The sequence below is a fragment of the Bos grunniens genome, chromosome 8 (genome assembly GCF_055505025.1).
Source record: "Bos grunniens cultivar Pamir isolate PY7600 chromosome 8, Bosgru_T2T1.0, whole genome shotgun sequence".
NCBI classification, from domain to species: domain Eukaryota; kingdom Metazoa; phylum Chordata; class Mammalia; order Artiodactyla; family Bovidae; genus Bos; species Bos grunniens.
Genome location: NC_141172.1, coordinates 26,524,289 through 26,547,503, shown reverse-complemented (window position 1 = coordinate 26,547,503; position 23,215 = coordinate 26,524,289). Strand labels below are relative to the sequence as shown.

General features: G+C 40.1%; 1 protein-coding gene and 1 long non-coding RNA gene across 31 annotated transcripts in view; one reads left to right on the top strand and one right to left on the bottom strand.

Moving 5' to 3' along the window:
* The window catches only part of LOC147366863 (uncharacterized), a 153,480-nt gene that overhangs the window by 70,989 nt on the left and 59,276 nt on the right, over nucleotides 1–23,215 (top strand). For 2 of the 8 annotated variants that reach the window (XR_015169508.1, XR_015169504.1), the window contains one exon: nucleotides 3,564–3,695. The exons of 5 other annotated variants lie outside the window; for them this stretch is intronic. This is a non-coding gene — a long non-coding RNA (uncharacterized LOC147366863). Of the gene's footprint in view, nucleotides 1–3,563; nucleotides 3,696–9,970; nucleotides 10,164–23,215 lie in introns of those variants that run through there. One more of the 8 variants, XR_015169503.1, reaches the window with a different exon arrangement.
* The window catches only part of BNC2 (basonuclin zinc finger protein 2), a 485,666-nt gene continuing 463,458 nt past the window's right edge, over nucleotides 1,008–23,215 (bottom strand). For 20 of the 23 annotated variants that reach the window (XM_086415025.1, XM_086415003.1, XM_086415008.1 and 17 more), the window contains one exon: nucleotides 1,008–11,011. In XM_086415025.1, the coding sequence (XP_086271151.1) occupies nucleotides 10,995–11,011 (17 nt within the window). In that variant the 3' untranslated portion in view covers nucleotides 1,008–10,994. Of the gene's footprint in view, nucleotides 11,012–12,617; nucleotides 12,652–23,215 lie in introns of all 23 variants that reach the window. The other 3 variants (XM_086415024.1, XM_086415026.1, XM_086415027.1) reach the window with 1 other exon arrangement.

Below are 23,215 nucleotides of genomic sequence, written 5' to 3'. Positions count from 1 at the left end.
TCTTGGTGGCTGGCATCTTAGCTACCTTGGGAGGGACCCTCAATCAGTGGTACCTGAAGCTGGCTGGACAGTTCTTTACTGTGGGTCTGATGACAGTCAGCAGATACAAGCAGCCTGTTTAGCTCTTTGCTGGCCAGAGACCTGGGGCCAAGGGGGTTTGCTAGATTTGAGTCTGGGTAGCTGCTGGTTTCTCTGGGTTAGAGGAAATGGGAGAAGGGGGTGCCACAAGATGGGAGACCTGGATATGTGTGGCTCCGGGGATGGAGAACAGGAAATACTAAATGGAAAGGGAGACTCCAGGAACAGTCACAGTCTGGGTTAGCCTAATGTTAAGCTAGAATTTGTTTAAGAGGTGGGGGTGATATTAAACAATCGCGGAGTCAAAAGCAGCCTGTATGATTCTTCCTATTGGCCTCGAGCAGTGTGACAAGAGATGTGGCCAATGATGACCTCTCTCCATCTGCTAGTTTTATTTCTAGATGATAAAAGCCCAAACTGTAGAAAACCATTGTCAAGAGAATATACACTGAAACACAAACATATATAGTTATCATCCTGTTAGCTGCTGTCCGCAAATTTCCCAGGGTCAGGGTGGAAGCTATTTACACAAGGCCAAGGTGCAAAGATACTTAAGGTCTTCCTTTTCTTAAAAGATCTTGGGCCAAGGCTTCTGGGAAAGGAAATTCTGGAAACACTGGAAAAACATCCCCAAAGGGATAGCTTTAGTGAGGAAAGAGACAGTGTTTGCTGGGCTCTATTGGAACTGACTGACTAGGATCTCTGGGGCTCTGACTCAGCTTGGCTATCTGAGCATGAGATGAATTTGATTTTCCTAAGAAGTGTGTTCAATAATAGCATGATTCAGTCCAAAAAGGAGACCAAGTTATCTAACATGGGAGCTTAAATAAGGGTGAATCACAATGTAAGCTAAAGTGTTTCTTGGTGTATTTCATAGTGATCTCTTGGAGTTGGTTGAGGTTTCTTCAAATCAAGGAGGTAAGAAGAGATCAGTGACTGATAAATCTTTAATATAAAAATTGTACAAGAATTTTGATACAAATTACAAGAGGTATTTGGACAAAATATGAATAAAATTCCATTTACATCCCCAAACCCTTATGCATTTTATGCAAAAGACATAGACAGTTATAGTACAGAAAATACAACAAAGGAAACGGCAAATAAAAACTTTTAATTCCCTTAAACTACTAAGAAAAACAAAACAAAACAAAAACAAAACCCTTGTTCAAGGTACATACAGTATTTATGAAGCTACCGACGTCACAATGATCAAATCAGGGTGATGTAAGCTGTGCCCGTCCCTGGGTGCTGACCCCTTTCGTAGTGCAGACCTTGGTTCTGTGACAGGCTGGGCAGGAGAGGCTGGTTTGATGCAGAGGAGGACAGAAACAAACAAAAAAAGCACAGCCCTCCCCACCAAACTCCAGGGTAGGGGGTGGGGAAAAGGACCTATCTTGGGGAAAATTCCTTTTCCTTAAGATATTTCAGTTCCCTTTGGCCAATTTTGCTGTCAAATAGGAGGGTTGTGTCCAGTGTTTTTGTTAGCAAGACACACCAGTGGGTTTGGGGTGAGTAAGAAAGTTATGTATTCTCTCAACCAGGTGAGGGAATCTTGCTAGTTCTAAAAGGCTTAGTCGATGAGGAGCATTTGAGAGCTGAGAGCTTGCTTTCCTGAAGTATTGACTCACCTCCACTTTTGAGGAAAGGCCCAGGGAGGCCTCAGACCCACATCTTCTCCTGGTTTCTCCACCTCCCTCACCCCTCTGACCTCCAGGTACCCATGTTTAGCTCTCCTGCCCTGTTCATACTGGCATTGGTAGGAAAATGGTTGAGACTTTTCTGGCAGGGCAGCAGAACCAAAGTTTGCACAGGAAAGTGAGAGCACCATATATTATAAATCTTAGTCAGATCAGGTTAATATATAATACTAGAACAGCTCATTCACTTAATTCACGTTATGTAAACCCCAGACAGGGTGGAACACACAAATGTTTCCAGAGCGATCAAAATCCAGATGAAGGAGGGAGTGTTCTACCTTCTTGCTTCAGAAAAGATTTTCTTTGAAGAGGGTGGGTGAGATCAGAAGAAGAAAGGGCAGGAGTGGAAAGATAATGAAGTCAGGGGAGATTAAGATGGGCAATGAGAGGAGTGATCTGTACAAAGACATGCAAAAACACTCCAAATTGAGTACTAGATGAAAACAGTCAACTTGGTTTACACATCTCGCGTGAGCCTGTTAACTGAGCACATTGTCTGGGAATCAAGAGCATCATGCCTCATGAATCACTGCTGCTCTTGGCCACGGCGCTGATTCACAGGCAGGCCAGGGGTGCTCTGTGGCCTAGAGTGGGAAGGGCAGGGCATGCGGCTCCTGCAGAAACAGTGCCAGGTCAGCTCACCTTGGGGGAGGTCTGCCAAGAGGGCTGGTCTTTTCTCCCCCTCTTGCGGAAACTGTTTCCAGGGCCAGAGGAGTGGGACTCTCTGACACCGATGGGCCCCTTCACCCCTGGGGCCACCTCTCAATCCTTGCATTTTGTAACAGCAGTGGGCAGAGCCGGTTGGTACTGGACTGATGTGCCATCTTGTGCATTATTTCAGCATTGTGTTTGGCAACAGGAAGCCTTATAAAGTCTTGGTTTAGCGCTTGCATACTTTAAGAAATATAGTTTTATACTATCTATTTCTTTCCATTTTTGTTAAAATACCTTTTTCCACTCTTCCTTCCCTTCAAAGAATCTTAGAAAAAGGAAGCTAAAAATATACTAAAACAATTAAAACTGTCCTTAAGCATACCTATTATTTAAGAGGGGGGGGTACAGCTAATATTGAATAATCTGTGCAATTTTGGCAACTGAATTTTTAATTAAGATTCTCTTAAGATGTTTGCTAAATGATTGTAATATATACATACTGGGAGAACTTAAAAACATCAACTGCTTTTTCCCTGACCCCAAGAATCGTTACTCAAAGTGCTTTTCTGCCCAGTCCACATACTGCTTAATACAATTATTTTAGCACAGGTTTGTCTACACAGACCTTTTGTCTCTGTCTGCCACTTTTCTCTCTTTCCAAAAGTTTGCATCAAAGATGACACCTGCACGTGTCTTATTTTTTGACACAGATTTAAAATGTGACTGTTCAAAGTCAGTGGGGGGAGAGGGGTGGGATCAACAGCATCTATCAGACCCACTGCACGAGTTTAGAAAGAAGCAGGGTGTCCCCTAATTCCCCAAGAGGCACACTGAGACCTTATTGTTCATTTAGCCACTAACTAGCCACTTTTATGATCCTGTAAGTAGTTCAATATACAAAAATAGCAGCCAATTCTTATATATGTTATTTGGGCTCAAGATGTTTAGGAAGATCACATTTTCACATGATTTTTCTTTGTACCTTTTGTTCCCTCGTACTTGATTTTGTAAAGCTCATGTGCTTATACTTCCCCAAATTCTCCCAAAGTGGAGAATTTACTTTCTACATATAGGGTAGTCCCTGTTTTAGTGATTAAACTCAAAGTCCCTGTGCCTTATTATTTTTTTCAGATTGTCAGTCCAATTAAAGGTGAATCTGTCCTGTTACACTATGGATTTGGAGGTTGTCACGGCACGATACTCGTGTACATCTAGACTACTGGTTGGAGGCCAAAGCTAAAAAATTTTTTTTCAAACCACCACGCACAACCAATTTGTTTACAGCACGTGCACTTTTTGAAGGAGAGGAAAAACATCTTAGTTCTTTATTTACAGAACATGGGGCAATCTAATCCCACTTTTGCCACTGACTTGTAGAAACTTTGTTCTAATTATGGGGCCATACCCAGTACTCCCAAAATACATGGGCTTAGAATTGCAATACTTGTTTCCAAAGACCCAGAGGATGCTGTCAAAGCCAGAATCTCTCTGCTGACCCTTTATTTAAGAAGTAGTCTTGTTACTGTGCACTTAATAGCTGGAGAGGGCACTGCGAGGCAGCCTTGGGCTTACCAGAGATACAGTTTAGTGGGTGTGTGTATGTGCTCGTGTGCTGGGAGGAGGTGCAGGGAGGGAGGGAGAGTGACTGTGGATGTGTGTGCATCGGGGAACTCAGTGGGAAAGCCTAGCCCTTGTACTCAATTTCCCCTTCACAAGGGATAAACAGGCAATTACGCATCCTTTTATATTTGATGGCCAAGTGCTGAACTGGAAAGCACACTATTAGTTTGTGTCCCTTCAGGGCCAGGGCAATAAGTAGCCAGGAGAGCTGGGGCTGAAGCAGACAGGGTGTTGTCTGCTGTTAGTGTGACAGTCTTGTCAGCAGCGTTCACATTACTGGAAGGTAATAAAGTGACAAGTAAGTTATTAGAAAGATATGAGGTGAAATTGAACCGAAGCTTCTCGCTGCTCAGCCTGGCTTTTTCTGTTTCCTCTTTTGTAATGGTCCACTATTTGTTACAAACTGAGCCTTGTCTTGATAGTCTACATAGAAAAAAATTTTTTTTTTTGCTTGCAGTAAAGGTCAAGTGAAATTTACAACAACACTTCAGAGGAGGAGAATAAAGATAGTTTTATGACAACTATAGTATGTTACTTCAAAAAAATATATAGCATTATAATGAACAATAATGCTGATCCAATTCAGTGTACTTGTAAAAATGCTTAGTTTTTTTTCTTTAAACCCCCTGTGACCGGGCATTTGGATTTTTCGACAAATGCCAAAAAGATAGCAGTTGATGTCCAGTTATTGCCGAATGACCATAAACATCATCTTGTGCAAGATGTGGGAAGAATAAGGATGATGGGAGGATACAGGAGAGGATGGGTGTCTGGGCAACAGTGATGTTACATTAGCCCACCAGTCAGTTGTACAGCTGGATTTACGTAATACTAATGGGAAAGTACCGTGTACAGTGAGCAGTCCTGACTATAGGAAAGGGAAATGCCTTTGGGGCAGAGCAGATGTGGCCTGATGCTAACACGAGGAAAGCTACCTACCACACATGGTTTGGCCTAGAGGGAGAATGTGAAAGCAGCAAAGTTGCTTTTATGTTCGGTAGGAAGGTGAGTGAGCTCACATTTTGATCAAGAGATCTTTGCAGCCAAAGAGCAGTACAACCGCGGCTATGGGGGCAAGCCACAGTCACGATGGAGAAAGAACAGACCTGTGCTGGCAATCACGTCTTTCCACTCAGCACAACTAGGGCTTGGTCTGACCACCAGCCTTTTCTAGGATCTGGTAAACCCAACGGATCTGTTAGTTCCCTAAGGGACTTGAGCATCACTTCCACTCCAAAAATAAGAGAAGAAGAACACCCCAGCCCCACCCCGCCACTGCCTGCCTGACCTGCTGGGACTTGAGCTATTCCAGGCAGCACTCTTGCTGTCCTCCTCCCTTCTCAGACTAGGGTTCAGTGAGGCGCCTGGTCACGGGGTGCTGTGGGATGCGCTGCATGGATCCGCTCCCACCCACTGCTAGGCAGAGTTGCACCGGACGCTTCTCTTGACTGCCTCCTTTCAGTGTGTCCACTATTTTCTTTTCTAGTTATCTTCAAACCAGGACAGGTGCAAGTCTTCTACTTAACACCCCTCACTTCACTGTACAAAACTGTGCTTCCCTCCAGTCTCTGTGGCACCTGTCTCTGAATGCTCTCCATACTTATTTAAACCCCTCCCATTAGAAACACAGAGAATGAGAAGGAGAAGCAAACTCCTCTAAATATTCCAAGTCTGGGTGAAATATAAGCGATGTTTTTAAACCCCAAAATTTGTCACAATTTTTGCAAAGCTCAAGAGAAGGTGTGTATCCATAAGATCAAAGTATCTTCTGGCTGATTTGTTTCGTATGACAGTAGATGTAGCGTGTCTTATGACAGGTGACACTTACGTACTTAGTCCATTTGGCCCAACACTGAAGACCGAGTGCAAGTTAGGACTGCTCAGGTCAACGGCTGGCAGTTAGCAGCATGTCCATCTCAATCTGGTTACTGCTTCCTTCTGTTTTAATTCCCAAGGGCCTCTGTTCTCATTTGCTTGGCACACGTGAGGGGTGTGTACAGAGGAGAAGGAACAAAAGGTCACTTTTTATTTGGTGGGAACCTAGTGCATGTTTCCCCTGAGTAAAATGAGGAGAATGCCTCTGTAACAGCCCCTTCTCGATATATTCAAAGCTTGCCTTTTTAAAAAAATTGCTATATATATATATTTGCTATTTTTTTAAAAAGGCAAGCTTTGAATATATCGAGAAGGGGCTATATTATATATATATATATATATATATATATATATTATATATGCATACACACACTAACAGGCTATTAACCAGTTATGTGCCTTTCTCCTCATACTGGAAGAGCCTGGGAACTCATGACCAAATAAATTACACTATAAGGACAGTGGTGCCATTGTGCTAAAAACAATGTCAAAAGAGATGTCTGCCAGCTTTAAAAGGCATCGGCCTGGACTAAGATCTGAAATGCACTGACTTATTTCTATACAATTAATAGCAGAACGAAGAATGTCATGCTTTTTATCACATTTTAAACACCAAATTATTATCTCTTGTTATTCTTGCTCCGGGTCATCCCCCTCCACAACACACAGACAGTCCTTAAAGGAGACTAAGCCTTTTCTGATCCTTACTAACACATAGCTTAAAATGATCAAAACAGAACATTTCAATACCACCTAGCAAACATGCATGTTAATAATACTGCCCAGTTTTGTACCTGTGACAGAATGCTGGTTAAAATGAATCAAGTGGGGGAAAAGGTTGCTTGGATGAAATGCTGCATGAGTCTCAGTGAACTCCGGGAGTTTGTGATGGACAGGGAGGCCTGGCGTGCTGCGATTCATGGGGTCGCAAAGAGTCGGACACGACTGAGCGACTGATCTGATTCCTTTTTCAGCCGCCCTAGCATGGATGCAGCTGGACAGAGCCTGTGTCACAACAGAAAACTCCTATGAAAAAAGAAATGAGTATGAATGGACAGAGAGGAAGGGCTCAATGGTTAAAATGGTGATCACATCATCCTTCCCATTTGCAAATAAGCCTTGGGATCACCATCTTAACTAGATTTAGAGTTAAGTCAAAACACTGCACTCAGGCACACACCCAAGAACAAGCGACACTCTGGGACTAGAAGAAATGTACGTTTTCATGATTCTACATCTTCAGGACCACTTCTGTCCACTCCCCCTGTCCCTTTTAAGCAACTAGGCTTTAAACTGGAAAATATTATACATCACTTAAAAGGCCACTGTAACACGTGGGCACTTGAGGCACAAAACTAGTAGCAAAGAGGGGAGAGACTTAAAAAGGGCAGCTTGTCCAGGACTCACTGTCATTTCTCCAACAAAAGGCAGGTCAACACATTCATGCTTCTGAGCAATGGAAATTCTGCTTGAGAATCTTGTTACTTCTGGGCTTATTCTAACTGGCTATCCACATCAGCCTGGTTTGTGGCGAGTTAACAAACACTTGTTCTAAGCCTAGTTCCTTTGTTGTGACCTGCTGACAGCTATGTAATTCACTCATTAGGGCTCTTTGACCTTTTAGTTGACATTAAACAGACTAAGCACTGATTTTGTACAAGCTGAGTTCTAATATCTCAACCGAGAGTGTAATTGTTAAAAATCGCTGAAAATGTGTTATTTCATAAAAGTGTCATTTGGTCTGTATACACTTGCAAAGCTAGTGTTTCCATAATCTTTTGCTGGGATACCAACAAAATATTTTTTCCACCCTTCTGGAATCAAATCAGTTGGTTAATGGGGCAATAGCGCAACACAGAAGGCTAAGAGGACCAAAATGTTTGCAAACAAATTTTCATTATTCTAGTTCAATCTTCCACAAACATACTGTACAGAGTCTTATATGGTATAAAACAAAGGAAAACATCTGTCTATTCAGTTTAACAACACTGAAATAAAGCGATTAAGACTTTGGGGAATTCAAAGGTACAAGAAAAACAAAAACGGTTAGCACTAATTCCTCAGCTTTTTTACCGTAAACATTTGTCATTAAAACATAGTGTTTGATATAGTTTCTTTTGTACTGCAAATACTTTTGGTCTCTCCTCACTGTAGAACAAATGAAAAATTAAATGAACCCCATAGCATCCTCTGAAGGAGATGAAAAGATAAAGCTGCTAGACACATCTAGCTTAAGATTCCATTGTTTCTGAAATTTTCACACAAAAAATACTGAAGCCTCAACTAATGATGCTTATTTTTGGAAACAATAAATACTGAGGTACAATAAATCCTACAGGAATAGTAACAAGAGAAACATATTAACAGTTTCCTTTGGCAAATTTAACGGAAGTGAATGCTGATGTGAACTTAGAAAAAAATAATTACGAAACATATGAAAAATGGAAATGCCATTAAAAAGTTAAGACAAAGGGAGTATTTCTTTTAGACTGATGAAAGAAATGTTTGAGGCCCTTAAATGCAGAAAAGAAATACATTCTCTTTAAATTATTGTGTCCTGTTCGACAAAATATGCCTTGTTTATCTTTTGCCCCCTCCACTTAAAAAAAAAAAAAAGACAACAAAACACAGTCTGCAATGCACACCCTAATGGTTTTGGCTGCAGATTGAATCTGAGTAAATATCATCATTTAGTCAGTATGTTGTGGTAGCTGAGGCTGCCGATGTGGTTAACCAGCTCAGGCAACATGTGTAAACATCGGAAACAAAATAAAACAAAACAAAAAAGGTTTGGAGAATCCTCTCCCTGCTCTTTCTCACTCTCGATTGCTTGGTTTCAGGCTTGCTTTCATTTCTCTCTGACAAATCGCGTGGGGAAACGCAAAACACTAAACAGTGAGAGATCCTATTTTAAACCCCCTTCTTCTGGCTGCTCAGAAAGGAGTATTGCTTAGTTCAAGTTCAGCACATGTTTGCAAAGCTTCCAAGCACTGCTGCCTCTACCATTAAATGTCTTTTGATTTTGTCTATCAAACCAGCCTGAATCATAGTACTACTGCAGTACTTGTGACAAATTACACAGCCACATAATAGACCAACTCAGCTCAGACTTTTTCCTTCTTCTTAATGGAGAAGGGTCAGGTCCTTGCGCATGAGCATTCAGCTCTTTCACTGTATTCAGCTTTGCTCCGTAGTGAGTAATTTGGGCTTCTGTATCCTGAAATATTATCCTGCCTCTAAAGAATAAATGCCTTGGCTGTTTCACACGCATCACTTTGTTTTCCTTTTATGTAACTTAACATATAAGCAAGAAGGATACAATGTTGATTGTAATAACATTCGGCACTTGAAAGCATCACCAAGTGTTTTTTTCTTAAAGCGGTTTCCTGGTGGCCGACAAATTGGCCTGTGGTTATGTTGAGTGACTAATTGTATTTTCTTTTCTGGAAACTTGTGCAAAGTTGGCAGTTTTGTGTTAACACTAATACTTTTGTTTGGCGTTTGTGCCCTATACTGACCAGACCATTTTTATACAAGTGAATTTTTTAAAAAAGACACTTACTTGAAGTATGGCAATAGTTTAAGGATAAAAAAGAAGCATGGATATTACACATCCCCTTGTAGTGTATGAAAAAAAGTGCATGACTGGATTTATGTACTAGTACAGGACATTTTAAAAAATCAGATCTGTGCTGTAAGGCATGCCAGCACCTCTTTATCACTATATCTAGCAGGTAGTAAAAACAAGACCATGTTTTTTTTTCCTTAAAAAATGTGCATTAATGCTAACATAAATGAATAGAGCTAGCCAGCAAACTATTTTTTTTCCTGTATATCTAACAGCTGGATGTAACTGTAAAAATTAAACAAAAGAGTTAAACAACCATCAATACAATTGTTTTACATCATTGGCCTCTCAAGGCTAAATATTTACAGGTGAATCTGCCATGCTTTAAATGAAGATTCTCTCAAAACCTTAAAGTTCACAAAAGACAACTATAAGAAGTTCCTTTTTTGTTTTCCCCCCCTTTATCTCTTTGCAGGCAACAGTCATGGGTACAACAAATCGTCTCTTTGGAGAGGACCAAAAATTGTTATTCTGTCAAAGTTTGGGCTAGTTGCACGCTTTTATGTGTGCGCATGTGTACTTAAAGGGTACTTTGTTTCACCTCTAAATTAAAGATCTGACCTCTTTCTCAAAACTATAAAGGAAAAAGACAAAAAATTTCAAAAGCACCTAGTGTTTATCTTCTTATATCTAAAGAAAAGAAAACGTGTGGGTGTGTGTGTATGTAGCCACAGGTATACATGTGTGTACACACACACACACCCTCCCCCAAGTACACAAGCACACACTGACTATGGCAGTTCAGATACATAGGCCATCTGGTGAGAGCTGGCATTTGTAGTGTCCGTTCTGAGACTAATCTACTGCAGTGAAGGGAATGTTTTTGTGGAGATTAGGGTTCTGACTGTGCCGATTCCGGCTTCGCACAGAGGAAAACATCATATTGCAACCGGGGACTTTGCACTTGTGCATCTCTCGCAAATGCACGGTTTTGTAGTGCACCCTCAGCGTCCCCTTGTTGCTGTACATCTTGTGGCAAATGGTACACATGATCCCACCAGTGCTCCCGGACAAGCTGTTGAACATCAGAGACCCTGAAACGTCAGCCCCGAGGCCGCCAGGGAGGGTGGGGGCCTCAGCCTTGTGCGCCGACTCCCCGCTGTCACTCGCCCCGTCAATGTCGTCCAGGAGAATCCCCTCATCGCTGCCGGCGTCGGATTCTCTAGAGGAATGGATGCTGCTGCTGGACTGGAGGCTGGAGGTGGTGCTCAGGTCCAGGACCATGTAGTCCTCCGCCATGCCCCTCCCATACCCGTTCAGGTGGGAGTCTTCCGTCCCCGCGGGAGAGGAGGCATCTTCCCTGATGTCGAGCCCCAGGGGGTGCTGGGCACCATAGATCTTCATCAAAAATTCATCCCGGAGGTCCTTGCTAAGGGAGGGCTGTGATGAGTCCAGGCCCATGTCATCGAGTTCTTTGGTCAACAGTTTACGATGCAGGTTTATGTTGGCACTGTGTCTAGGAAAACAAGAGGGAAGTGGGGGCGGGTAGGTGTACAGGGAGTGGAGAGGGCGAGAAAAAAGAGAGCATTTTAAAATTGATTCAGTTTCCGCCAGGCATCACCTAAGCGCATTCATTGCTAATGACATTATTGTAAAAAGCAAGCATTTTCCTACATCCTCAGGATTAGGGAGTAAGTGGCAGCGGGGAGTGCAATAAGGGGAGCTCTTGATTAACATAATTTTTATAAGAGGGTGAAAGTCCTCAATGGAAGGATGAAAGCAAACCCATGCACCTTTTTCTGAATGATTGTTCTGTTCCTTTCACTCTGTAGCAGCATCAGCTGCAGAGAATCTCACAGCAGAGATTTGAAAAAATATACTGAATATGATCAACGAATGGAAACTTTCTGCTTGTCCAAACCAAATAATTTGAATTTACCTAAAAACAGAAGGAAACCCCCTTTTTTCTACAGCGAACACTTTAGAGGTATGAAAAGGATACCTTTTTTTTTTTTTAAAAAGTAAATGGTTTAGATAATTTAGAATTTGCTTGACAAAACAACAACTTGTTCACCCTCATCTTCCTCATCTTATTTAAGAAAATTTAGCTTAGCAGGTTAGCAATTTATTTAATAAAAATAGGGTTATACACTATCTTTAAATCCCCTTTTTAAGAATGATTTGGGATCTCAGCTAAATCTAATAGTAAAATACATTTATCTTCAGAAGCTGCTGTATTTCAGAGTTAAAAATAATATTTCAAGTAATTCCAAGTTGTAAACTTTAATCTTAAAAAAAGGTGAAAAACAGAAGTTGGCTTAGTAAATAAAATCCACCCCCCATTAAAAAAAAAAAAAAAATCACACCCAACAGAAAAAAAAAAAAAAAGGGACCAAAAAAGAAAAAAACCCACACACAATACCAAAAAAAAAAAAAAATTCAAGCACAATAATAACACATGGTCCCTCCATTTTAATAACTGGAATCCATACTTCTTAGGCAAGCAAAACTTATACTGTACTCACTGAGTGCTTTGCTTGTATATATATATATGTATATATATAAAGAAAAAAAAACCAAGATTTGTCCCAGAGCATCCATAGGGATGTCATGATTTACAAAGCCTGATAGTTTATTATCTATCTGAAAACATTGCCTTAGTATTTACATCCCCCATTTATTTTTAAAGTGCCCTTGGGCATATACCTCTCTCCACCTGCAAAGGCTTATGTTTGACAAGTGTCTAAATTGAAGGCTACCCTTCCAAAAAGCAAACCAATAAATAAATACAGATGCATAAAAGCTTCTCAATAATGGTGGAAGCTCTACATCTTGGAGAAGTTAATTGTGATAATAGAAATGACCTAGAATGGCCCGGATCAAGTTTGACAGACCTGCTGATTATAATTAAAAAGTATGGAAAATCCAAAATGAGTCACACCATTCGGTGACGAGCATGGCTAGTATTTCTTAGAGATGGTTGAGAGGTATGTGCCTCAGAGACAAGAAAGGTGGGAAACACGTTCCACCTTTCCACACAAGACAATATATAGCACTCTGGGTTTGAAGGGGCAGAGGGGCGGCGGCCCCCTCTGCACTGCACTTAGAACGGCTGAGCTTACCTTGTGATAATAACATCAGCTTTCTAATCTTTTGCTAAATCGATCACAAAAGAAAGCAAGAATGAGAGACAGAGAGAGAAAAAGAGAGAGAAGGAGAGAGAGAGAAAACAAATTCACATTCTAGACATCTGGTTTGGAAAAAAAACTTAAACAATAACATAGGGATTTAAAATGTTCTGATCAAAAAATCATTTTCTGTCATAAGCGATCATCTCATATGCTGTCTTGATGATTTTCAGATCAGCTGCATCATCCAAAAATCATAAATCAAATTAAGATAAACCAAATTCACAGCATCATCGTCATCCATAAATGAGTTCTATACAGATGCATGCAGTGTTGCGGATATGTGAATGATAAACAGAAGTGGTCCCCAGGGTCCCTGCTCTGACAGTTGCGCCCCGTCTCCCTGGTGTCAGATGGCAGATGATTCCAAATGCAGGTTGTTAAGCAGAGTGCAGGAAATGCCTACTGAGAAATCTTTCCCCCTGACATGTGGGTATGACGCCACTGGAGTTATTACAAGAATGTGGAAATAGAGTTACAGTACGTACTATTACGCCACTGATAAAACAACCTGCCAACCATAAGCAGCTCGCAAAACCCTACCCCTCTGTGTATTATTTTTAACACCCTCCCCTCCCTTTCTTAATTTCACAAACACACATTTTGCGATGACTTTAATCTAGAACTCTGTTGCTTCTCACACATCTGCAGTTACCGCTTCCTAGATTCACTGCTGAGAAAACAGCAGCCAGACACAGCAGTCACATCAAGACACACTGAATAAGGAAGAATAAATTAACACTGATGAAAGGACACACTGATCCCCAGATGGACACATCTTCCCTGAGATGACTTGTGAAATTACACATCTCCACTGTGGTGTTACCAGGAAGAGATGTTTCTCTTCATGTCTCACTTACAGCAATAGAAATCCGTAATCTAATTAGATGAGGTACCAGCCCTCAATATCTGTCAACCAAATGATGTGCAGAAATGTGTAGACCAGCTCTGGCACTGGGTTCAACAGTGTCCCTTTTCTGCTGTCAGCAGTACTGTTGGCCTCTGCTAATATAATTACATTGACTTTTATTCAATTAAGTGCCATCCTTGCCTTTAAAAAAAAAAGCTACTTTATCAATTGATTCAGGTGTAATGCAATAATAAAGATGAACTCATGGCAGTGCATTAGCTCTGCTGTTCATAACTTCAGTACATGGGTTCATTCGTGATAGTCAATTTCCATTATGCAACCACAGTTCAAGAGAATTGATTCTTTTATGTTCATTTCTTAATCTATTTCATTTTTGTGTAATAATCCTCCTGAATGCCATATGCAAAATACCAGAAGTAGGGATAGGAGGAACGTGTGGTGGAAAGCTTACTGGTTCACTCTCACGATGGTGGGCTTGGAGCTGTTAACTCCCAGTATTACTGGAGTGGAAAGAGGCAAAGCAAGAGGGAGAGGAGATAGACTCTTGAGAGAGTCCTGATCCTGTACCTCAGGAGGTTAGCTTTGCCTCTACAGAATGGACAAAATGCAGTGCTTGATGTTAACAGACTTGGACTCAGTCAATCCAAACCACGAACTGCCACAGAACACTACTGAGGAGAAGAGATGAAGACCAGGAGCTAACAGCAACTTACAAGTTTACATGGATCAGCAAAACCTAGAGAGGTGAAAAGGAAGATGAAGAGACACAGAAACAAGAGTCACCAAGAGACTATCAGGTATACAAGGAAGAGGATTCTGAAAAGTTCAAGAAGACCAGAGAGTGCTGGAAATGGGAGGACCCCTGGCAGAGAAAGCAGGGGGCAACTGTCTGTAATAAGGAGCAGGAGGCCTCCAGAAAGGAACAGATTTTGAGTTCTCCAGAGATGAGTTTTTCTAATGAACCTAATGTTCTAAATATTTGTCTCCAGAAAAGAGGAAAAAATAACCATGAACTAAAACTGTATTAGAACTTATTATACTTTATAAGAATGTCAGCAGTACAAAAGCTGTTTCTATTTGCGTTGACTGGGTATTAGGTAGGTAATACCAATATGAGGAGGCAGCTTCCTTTTAGAGGAAAAAAAAGACTGGGATGAAAACAGAAGGTAAGTTGATAAGTAGAGGGAGGAAGGATCTGATCTTACGGGGGATCTCGTCAAGACAGTAGGACAAAATGTAGTTCCATGATGGTCACTTTTAAGAACACAAACTATATCTTATTCAAGCTCAAGTCTCCTGCTGCGCAAGTAGAATACTGGGTTGACCAAAAAGTTCATTCGGATTTCCCCATCACATCTGATGGGAACACTCTAACTTTTGATCAACCCAATACTTTGCACATGGGACATAATTAGAAGTACATTTATTTGACTTCAATCAGTAATAGGCAGAGTCTTAAACTTTCCCCAAAACAAATTACAGAAGTGGAAACAACGATCCCAAGATTGGGAACATGAACCTAAAGATTTAAGAAAAGACACAGATAATATTAATATTAAAGGTAATATTAAAAGTAATGCCACATAATAACTACGGCATGACACAGTCCTATAACTTGGGCGATGCTTAGAACCACAAATGTTTCTTCTGACCTCTGCACTCATTCCTACTATTTCTGTACTGAGTTTACCAAAGCCTCTTAAAAACTAAGAGCACCCTTAAAAGCAAAAGGTAATGAAGCTTATATGACATAGAAGAGGTCATGAAATCAGATTAACTCTTTGAAATGCTTGGTGGGAGCACTCTAACTAGATTAAAGTGGACTACCACTCTTTTTTGGTTTCTTTAACAAAAACAAGTCAATTATATCTCAGTTAAAAAAAGAAATTTTACCATACAATCACAGAAGACAGCAAATCCAACAGTCAAATAAATGCAAACACCTTTTAGAGAAAGTCAGTCCTGTCTTGAGCTTTTTTCCCTCACATTTCCCTTTCTAAGCTGGTTTAAATACCTAGTTCAACTTAATGCAATGTTTAACCATAAAAAGAAAAAAAAAATTAAGCACACTGAAAAAATGTTTTGAGATTTTAACTTTGGTTTTGAGATACAAAGAACTTTTTTAAAAAATAAGAATTTCATGACCAAGTTAGAAAATCAAAATGTGGCCATCAAACTGAATCAAGCTATAGGTTACATAAGAAGCCCAATCTAACCTTAATTCTTAAGTCAGTTCTAAGCCATCCTAAACTTACTGAACTGAAACAAAATGCTTGATAATTAATTGCGGTGCCCCAGGTGAAATGGAACTGAGGCTCCATTTTGGCCTAACTTTTGCCTTTATTTTTTCTGCTTATCTTTGCCACTTCACACACACAGGCACACACCTCAAACTGTCCAGAATGATCACAGTGAAGTATACACAGCAGAGAGCACCACATATAAATAGTGTATGTGTGTTTTTATGTATGTATATGGGCAGACATAAATTTGTATTCAACCTGTAATATAAAATATAAAATCTGGATGCTGGGTTTGAGTGTATTGTTGGACACTGAGTCAATATTCCTGACTGGAAATGTAAATCTGCTCTCCAAATCCAAAGAAATGGAAAATTAAAACTTCTGTGCCTTATTTATTCTTTTATCTAGATTGCCGTGACACTACCTGTTGTCCTGAATACCTCAAAAATATTTGTATTCCCATTTATTGATGGTGGTATACTTTATAGCCCTGTGAAGTAATGATAGTTTTGATACTATATACATTTTTGCAAAATGGGCAGGTGCTCTCTAAGGTAGTATTTAAAGATTTTCTCCAAAAGATCTGAAAACCATCCCCAGCTCAGGAAATTTTAGTGAACAATGCTCAACCCCTTCTACCCCCCAAAAGTACAGAAGTACATGATAAATGCAAGAAACAAAAGCTAAGCAAATTCTTGCAAATTAAAAGTATGAAATCCACTCCCTTCAATCCCTTTCAATATAAAACAAATCATCCATACTGGTCACGCAGACAGTTCTCTCTCCATTCAAATTATTCACTTGAAGATAAGCTCCCACCAAACTCTTTAGGGGTTTAGCTAATTTACTGCACAGATACGGCACGTCTGTTGTAATAACAGGTAGGATGTATTGGGGTCGACCATTTATCAGAATTAGACTTCTTTTCTCAATTCACAGTGAATTATGCTGCCTACATGACTCCCCTCTCTCAGAGCCTGCCATCCCCTTACGGCCCCTAATGTGGCAGGCAAACCAAATTGACAGTCTCATCTTGTCAACAAGGGGCGATTCTCCTGAGAAGCCATTTAACTTTGCCGAGGAAGCAATGTATTAATGTGCCTGTCCCAGGAATGTTAATCATCTTCAAGCTTCCAACCTAACTTTGACGTGAACGAAATCACCAAATTTGTTTAGTAAATGAATCGTAATATGCTAATAAGAAAGCATGACATATATGGAAAAGCCAAACAGATGGTTTGTTTACTCCACTTTGCAACTTTATAAATGTTGTAACTCTGAAGATGTTAGTGAGAATTATTGGTTTGTTGGCAGAGGCGAACATGTCTCTTGCATACTAAATCTGGCACTACGGCTACAAAACAATTTGTCATTGCTGTGGAATGCTTAAAAAATGTTAATGTAGTGATGGCATTTGGGAAGGAAGATTGGTGGATGGAAAATGTCTATGCTGGATGCTCAGGTTAAGTGCAGAATTGATATCCAACGCTGTTCCCTAACCATTTTACTTCTGAGCTGTATCTGACACATCGAGGCTTCTCAAGGGTGCTGATTATTCAATAGATAACCTGTTGCACTGTAATGTGAGACGTGTGATACACTGTGAATAGGATTATGTTTTCATAGCACTTGGAAAATTTCTCAATCAGGCAGCTCATATGGTGTTCAGCTTACTACTACTACTGTTGGGTAAGAGAAAGCAAAGCCATTCATCCCAGCATCTTTTAAGGACTTGAATAAAATCTGAGCTACAATTTTGAGATTTATATTTACCCTGGATGAACTGCTGCTGCTGCTAAGTTGCTTCAGTCGTGTCCGACTCTGTGCGACCCCAGAGACGGCAGCTCACCAGGCTCCCCCGTCCCTGGGATTCTCCAGGCAAGAACACTGGAGTGGGTTGCCATTTCCTTCTCCAATGCATGAAAGTGAAAAGTGAAAGTGAAGTCGCTCAGTCGTGTCCCACTCTTTGCAACCCCATGGACTGCAGCCTACCAGGCTCTCTGTCCATGGGATTTTCCAGGCAAGAGTACTGGAGTGGGGTGCCATCACCTTCTCCGCTGGATGAACTAACTCTCCAGTTTTCAATCCCAGGTTTTATCATCTTATACAAAGAGTTCCGAAGATCTATTTCCAAAACAGTAAGAATGCATTTTTCTCTTGACATTTGAACTTCTTCTCCTATTTAAAAATAAGCTTTCTTTTCTGATGTGTACAACACGGAACGACAGTTTCTGAGATCTTTTTCAAAGGAAATACTTCCTAACTATCCAAGAAGGTTTTATATCATTAAAACAATTTGTGATCTTTTAAAAAGAGAGCATTAGGGATGTGCGAGTTTCCCAGGGGACAGGATTTTGGAGGCAATATTATAATTGAGCTACGGCCTTATCTAGAATTCTGTGTTGAAAATGAAACTATTTAAGACACATGAACAAAAAGAATGCACAACCATCTAATTTATATCTTTGGTTAAATGGTGTCAAAACTACCAACAGGAAAACTTCAGGTAAGCAACCAGCAACACAACTATGCTACCTTTTAAAGTTCAGAAACATTCAGAGTTTTCTGAAATTCTTTTTACTCATGATTCACACAAGCATAGCCACAGAAGCAGAATTCTGTATGAAAGAGGTGCTTATTGCTTCCAATACCATTAACCACTTCCAACTCCTTAGTCCTATATATACATACTGAGATCATCACGCATCTTGTGGGATTCACCTGGTGTATCACCACAGAGTGAAATTTTTACCCATCTGCCAAAGAGAAACGAGAGCAAAGCGAGCTAAAGAAACCTCTGACTTCATCTTGCTGCCCAAGGATCACTTTGGAGCAAGAAACATTAGCGGCTTTCCCAGCCTGGTGCATCTCTCTCATTTGAAACATCTCCTTGTTCCTGACCAACAAAGAAAATTTCAATAAGGTTCTTTTACTGGTTTAACAACAGTGAGCTCTTGGGATTGTCAAAGTGCTAAGCCTTTTCCAAGGAGAGAAGAAATCAGCAGCTCAAATATAATTAACCTTCCATTCTCAATGCAAACTGCCACACACAGGAGCTCTGCAGTCTATTAGCGAAGTTATAATGGCCAACGGGCAGAAGCGAAATTGGTCAAAAAGTTGGCTACTGCTGTCATATTTTTGGAATTATGATTAATGGCACTAATAATGTGGATGATTACTGATATGTGTATCTCCAGCAGTTTATCATATTGCTCTGGCTGCCTACGTCCACAATAAGCAGGATGCTATCATTTACCTCTTTATTGAAGGCAATCCTTCTCTTGAAGGAGCATATTCTAATTACTTCGTAATGTTTTATGTCTTAAACATTTTGCAGCTCTGGACCTTGCCAACTGCTTCATGTCTACCATTGATTAATTACTGAATGTTTAATCAAAATTTAGAACCTAATGTAGTCATTTATGAGCACACTGCAGTGCCAAAGTAGTCAGGCTCTGCTCCCAAGTTTGGGGAGCGCTGGGTTAAAAATCAAATCCCAGCCAGGCATGAGGATCCAAGAATTTCACCTTGGGTGCTCTGAGGCTGCCAATTCCATCTCTGCTGATGAATGGAAGGTAATCTAACTACGGGTAAACAGCATCTTTACCTCCCCTCTCTCCACTGGATCTCTCTCTTTCCCTCTTCTCCTGGTTCCCTAATCAACAGAGCACTGCTGACTGCTTGCTTCTCAGAGCAAGAAGGTTCTCGTGAAAACCCAGCTCAAGAACATAGCTTTGAAGTGGTTAAACAAGTGAAAAATAATTTGCTGGGACAAATACATAAGTTTTTTTTTTTTTTTTAATGTGGATTTTTTATGGTACTGTCATACAACCATTCACCGTTGAAGTTAAGTGTTTTTTTAATACCATTACTGAACTGCTGAAATGGATGCTAATATAGCTTGGAGTGCTAATGTCAAGTCCTGGTAATAAAAAAGACAGACTGCTGAATGAAATAATTTCAAGTAAAAAATAGAACAAAAGTGCTCTCTCTCTTGCTCTCCACTTTTATTGAATTGGGACTGACTGAGCCAATTGCTTTAGAAGTCTGTAAAACACAATTACTAGTGAGCGGACTGACCCCCCAGTGCCCCCTTGGTGACAGAGCGGACTAAAAAGCCAGCAGAGTTCGAGCGGCTCCCCTTAGCTGGCCATCAGACCCATGAGGCTTACTTCTGAAGGTCTGTTGTTCTCATCGCCCAAATCTGTCTCTTCTGACTGAAAAATAATCTTATTTCCCATCCATGTGCTAAAGTAACTTCATACATCATTTCCCAAGATGAAGATGTCTATTCTGGCAATTAAGGATGATCTGTCTTTTGATATTCTTATTTATGTGGTTGTTCACATATAAACACACATATACTTTATGTGGATACATTTACATGAGAACGTTAGCATAATTTTTGAATAGCTGGCAATAATTCCAATTGATATATGCAATAGCAAACTAGAGGCATCACTTACGTATGTTCAGGTTAGAAACACAGCTTTTTTTTTTTTTCCTAAGGTAAAGTCAAAATAATTAGAGCAAGCAAGAAAAAGAATTAAACCAGAAGTAGGTAACATTTTCCCCCCTAGTTAATAAAAGAAGTAATAAACTCCATAAAGTACTAGAGTTAAGATCACTAACACTTCAGGCATAACAGCTTTTTACCAGGAATTTACAACTCCTGTTTTAATTCAAGCTGCTTGCATTAGGACATAAAATCTAGGTATTTTAAAAAAGTGTAGCTTTCTGTTAACGGAAGAAAAATTGTCCTTTCCTGAAAAGCATTCTTTTTTCCTCTTTCTCAGCTTGCTTCTCTCTCTCACATGCACACACACACATCTTGGCACTCAAGAATCAAAGTTAATAAATTCTTTTTTTATGACATTGTAATTTTTTGGCAAGTGTAAACTTCTTTCATTTTCTGCCACATTCATTTATTTGAAGCTTGTGGGAGTCTTACGGCAAAAACGTTAAATTATTTCTGAGAAGGCTTTTTAAAAAGAGAAAAAAGAAACGTTTTCTAGCCCAACCTTCACAATGAAATTTCAACAGAGAAAGAAAAGTCTGTCTCCTTAGCACAACAACAAATCACTCTGCAAGAAAGGGCTGGTAGAAGCCTCTTACCTTATGGAGAAACCACCTTTGCAGGAAGGATACAAGCAAATACTAATATGTGTGTGAAGTCTCATAACCTGATTCCAGGTGAGAAATGGCCTTCCTTATTTGTTTTAAAAAAGAAAAGACTATCTACAAAAGCAAATACTTAGAATGAATCATTATGAGAAAGAATGAGACCAAAAAAGTCTATAAGGGGATCAGATAGATGGCGGGAGACCCAAGGGAGACAGAAATCATGAAGATGACCCTTTCAAAGTGGTGCCATCCTGAAAATTACCACCTATGCATGCAGTATGTACATGCTGATCTAAATGCTATTTCTGCCTGGATTTTCAAGTTCCCGATGGAGGGAGTAGTAGCTCATTCCTTTTGCGGGAAGGTAGGAATACAGGGTATATGAAAGCATTGCATTTACACAGTGGAAGTTATGTAGCCACAAGAGCTTTAATGGTACTCCCATCAAGAGAAATTTGTAAGAACTTCTTTGTATCATGGACAGGAAGTCCTTTGCTCGACATTAAGCTTTGTTGTCTAGTTGGTAGGCAGTTTGGTGGAAGTGATTGGTGTACTTCTTGGGCTGGAGGAGTGAAAGGTCAGCAGAGGCTTAAATGAGCTTGTCTTACATCCAGCTGGGCCAGCAGGAGGTCATTAGGAAGATCCGAGGCGCATGGTAGGCTTGACAGAGTCTCTCCCCATGATACAAGGAGGCCGTTTTGCTCACTGCTCTTCTCCCAGGATATAAAAAGAACCCCAGAGACAGGAATGACACTGAAGTTTATCTTACTACCAAAGTTTCGCTTGAGGAGGGCACAACTAGCAATTACTCAGAAGGGGGAATTTATTTTGTTTGTTTGCCTTTGATGGAAAGTAATGGAGATAAGTACAAAAGACCTATTGATCTCCTGGCTGTACTGTGAAACTAAAGAGTAACAGAGGGGGGAAAAATGTCTTCCTTTAAAAGTCAGAGGACCAACAGGACTTTACCTTGTAAAAGAATTCTGGTAAAGGAGAGCTGCAGTTTGGATGGCAAAAAATATAGGAAATGAAAAAGCTGATGCCTTAAAGTGTTCTCTTCTCGTACTTGGAGAAGATTAACACACTGTTTGACAGCTAATTGTATTAGGGCAAATGCACTAATAGTTATCTTTAATTGGTGCTAAGTGGCTCATTTCTTGGAGGTATTGCCTGGTGAAATCATATGCATTTATTGCAAATCTCTCTTTGGAAACTTACAGAGAACTTTTCTAAACAAGAATGATGGGAAAAATGGATGTCGCTGCTGGGAAGGTGAAAACAGGAGGCAGGTAGCATGTTTTCGCATCTTCACCTCTGTTGTTAATGTATGCAGTGGCTCGTCAGAGGTAGCTTATGTTAATTTATTCCTGCACACCTGTACAGGGCTGGAAGTCAGGTAATCAGACAAGCAAAAACCATACATCTCTGCTTTTTAGCTACGGCTACCCAGAGGCCTATACAGGAACAAATTTAGTTCTGGAGACATCAGCAGGTTTTAATAAACCAAATACAGATGTCTTACTTCATACAAATCAAGAAGTTTACATGTTTAAATCTGGACGGATTTAAGTAGCAATCAAAGACAAGGTTTCCACTTGGCACCAATGGTTGCCTCATTATTTATTTATAAGTCACCCTAAGCAAATATTATTTTGTTTCTAAATTTATCCATGGGGCTGAATCACCTTTCCTACACCTTGAAGATCAAACATAATGCTTACCTTTCTGATAAAATTCAAGACAAACTGTAGCAATGAGTGGCCACTATTCTCAGAGGGAAGAGAGGAACAAAGATGGTAAAATTCATGTTAAGATGAAAAACAAACAGATTAAGTATTTCTTTCTATGCAGACCATCTAGTTTCTGTAGACAAAGTCTTCATTATAATTGAGGGAGTTTTAAAACAGCCAATCACTGAAACAGATATAGATAGATTTTTAACATACTAGCAAATGATAAGGAATTCAGAAGAGGACACGGGGGTTTTTATTTTTTGGAATAAAAACCAAATGTAATTTATAAATGGGCTTCCCTAGTATACAGATGATCCATGGCCACTCAGCCCTCCTGGGGATCAAAATACCAGAGAGAGGATAAGAAATGACCAAAGAAAGCCAGGGCCAACCACTTCTATGACACTCGTCAAGAAACTGTCCTTTATGAAGATTGCAGGTTCTAGGCCAGTTAGAATTCTTCCCAGGGAGTATTTTCATAGGTATACTTAAAAACCTAGAGTCAGCTTTGCTGTTCCCTGAAAGAAGAGTATCTTAGCAGAAAAATCAAGGGTAAACAAG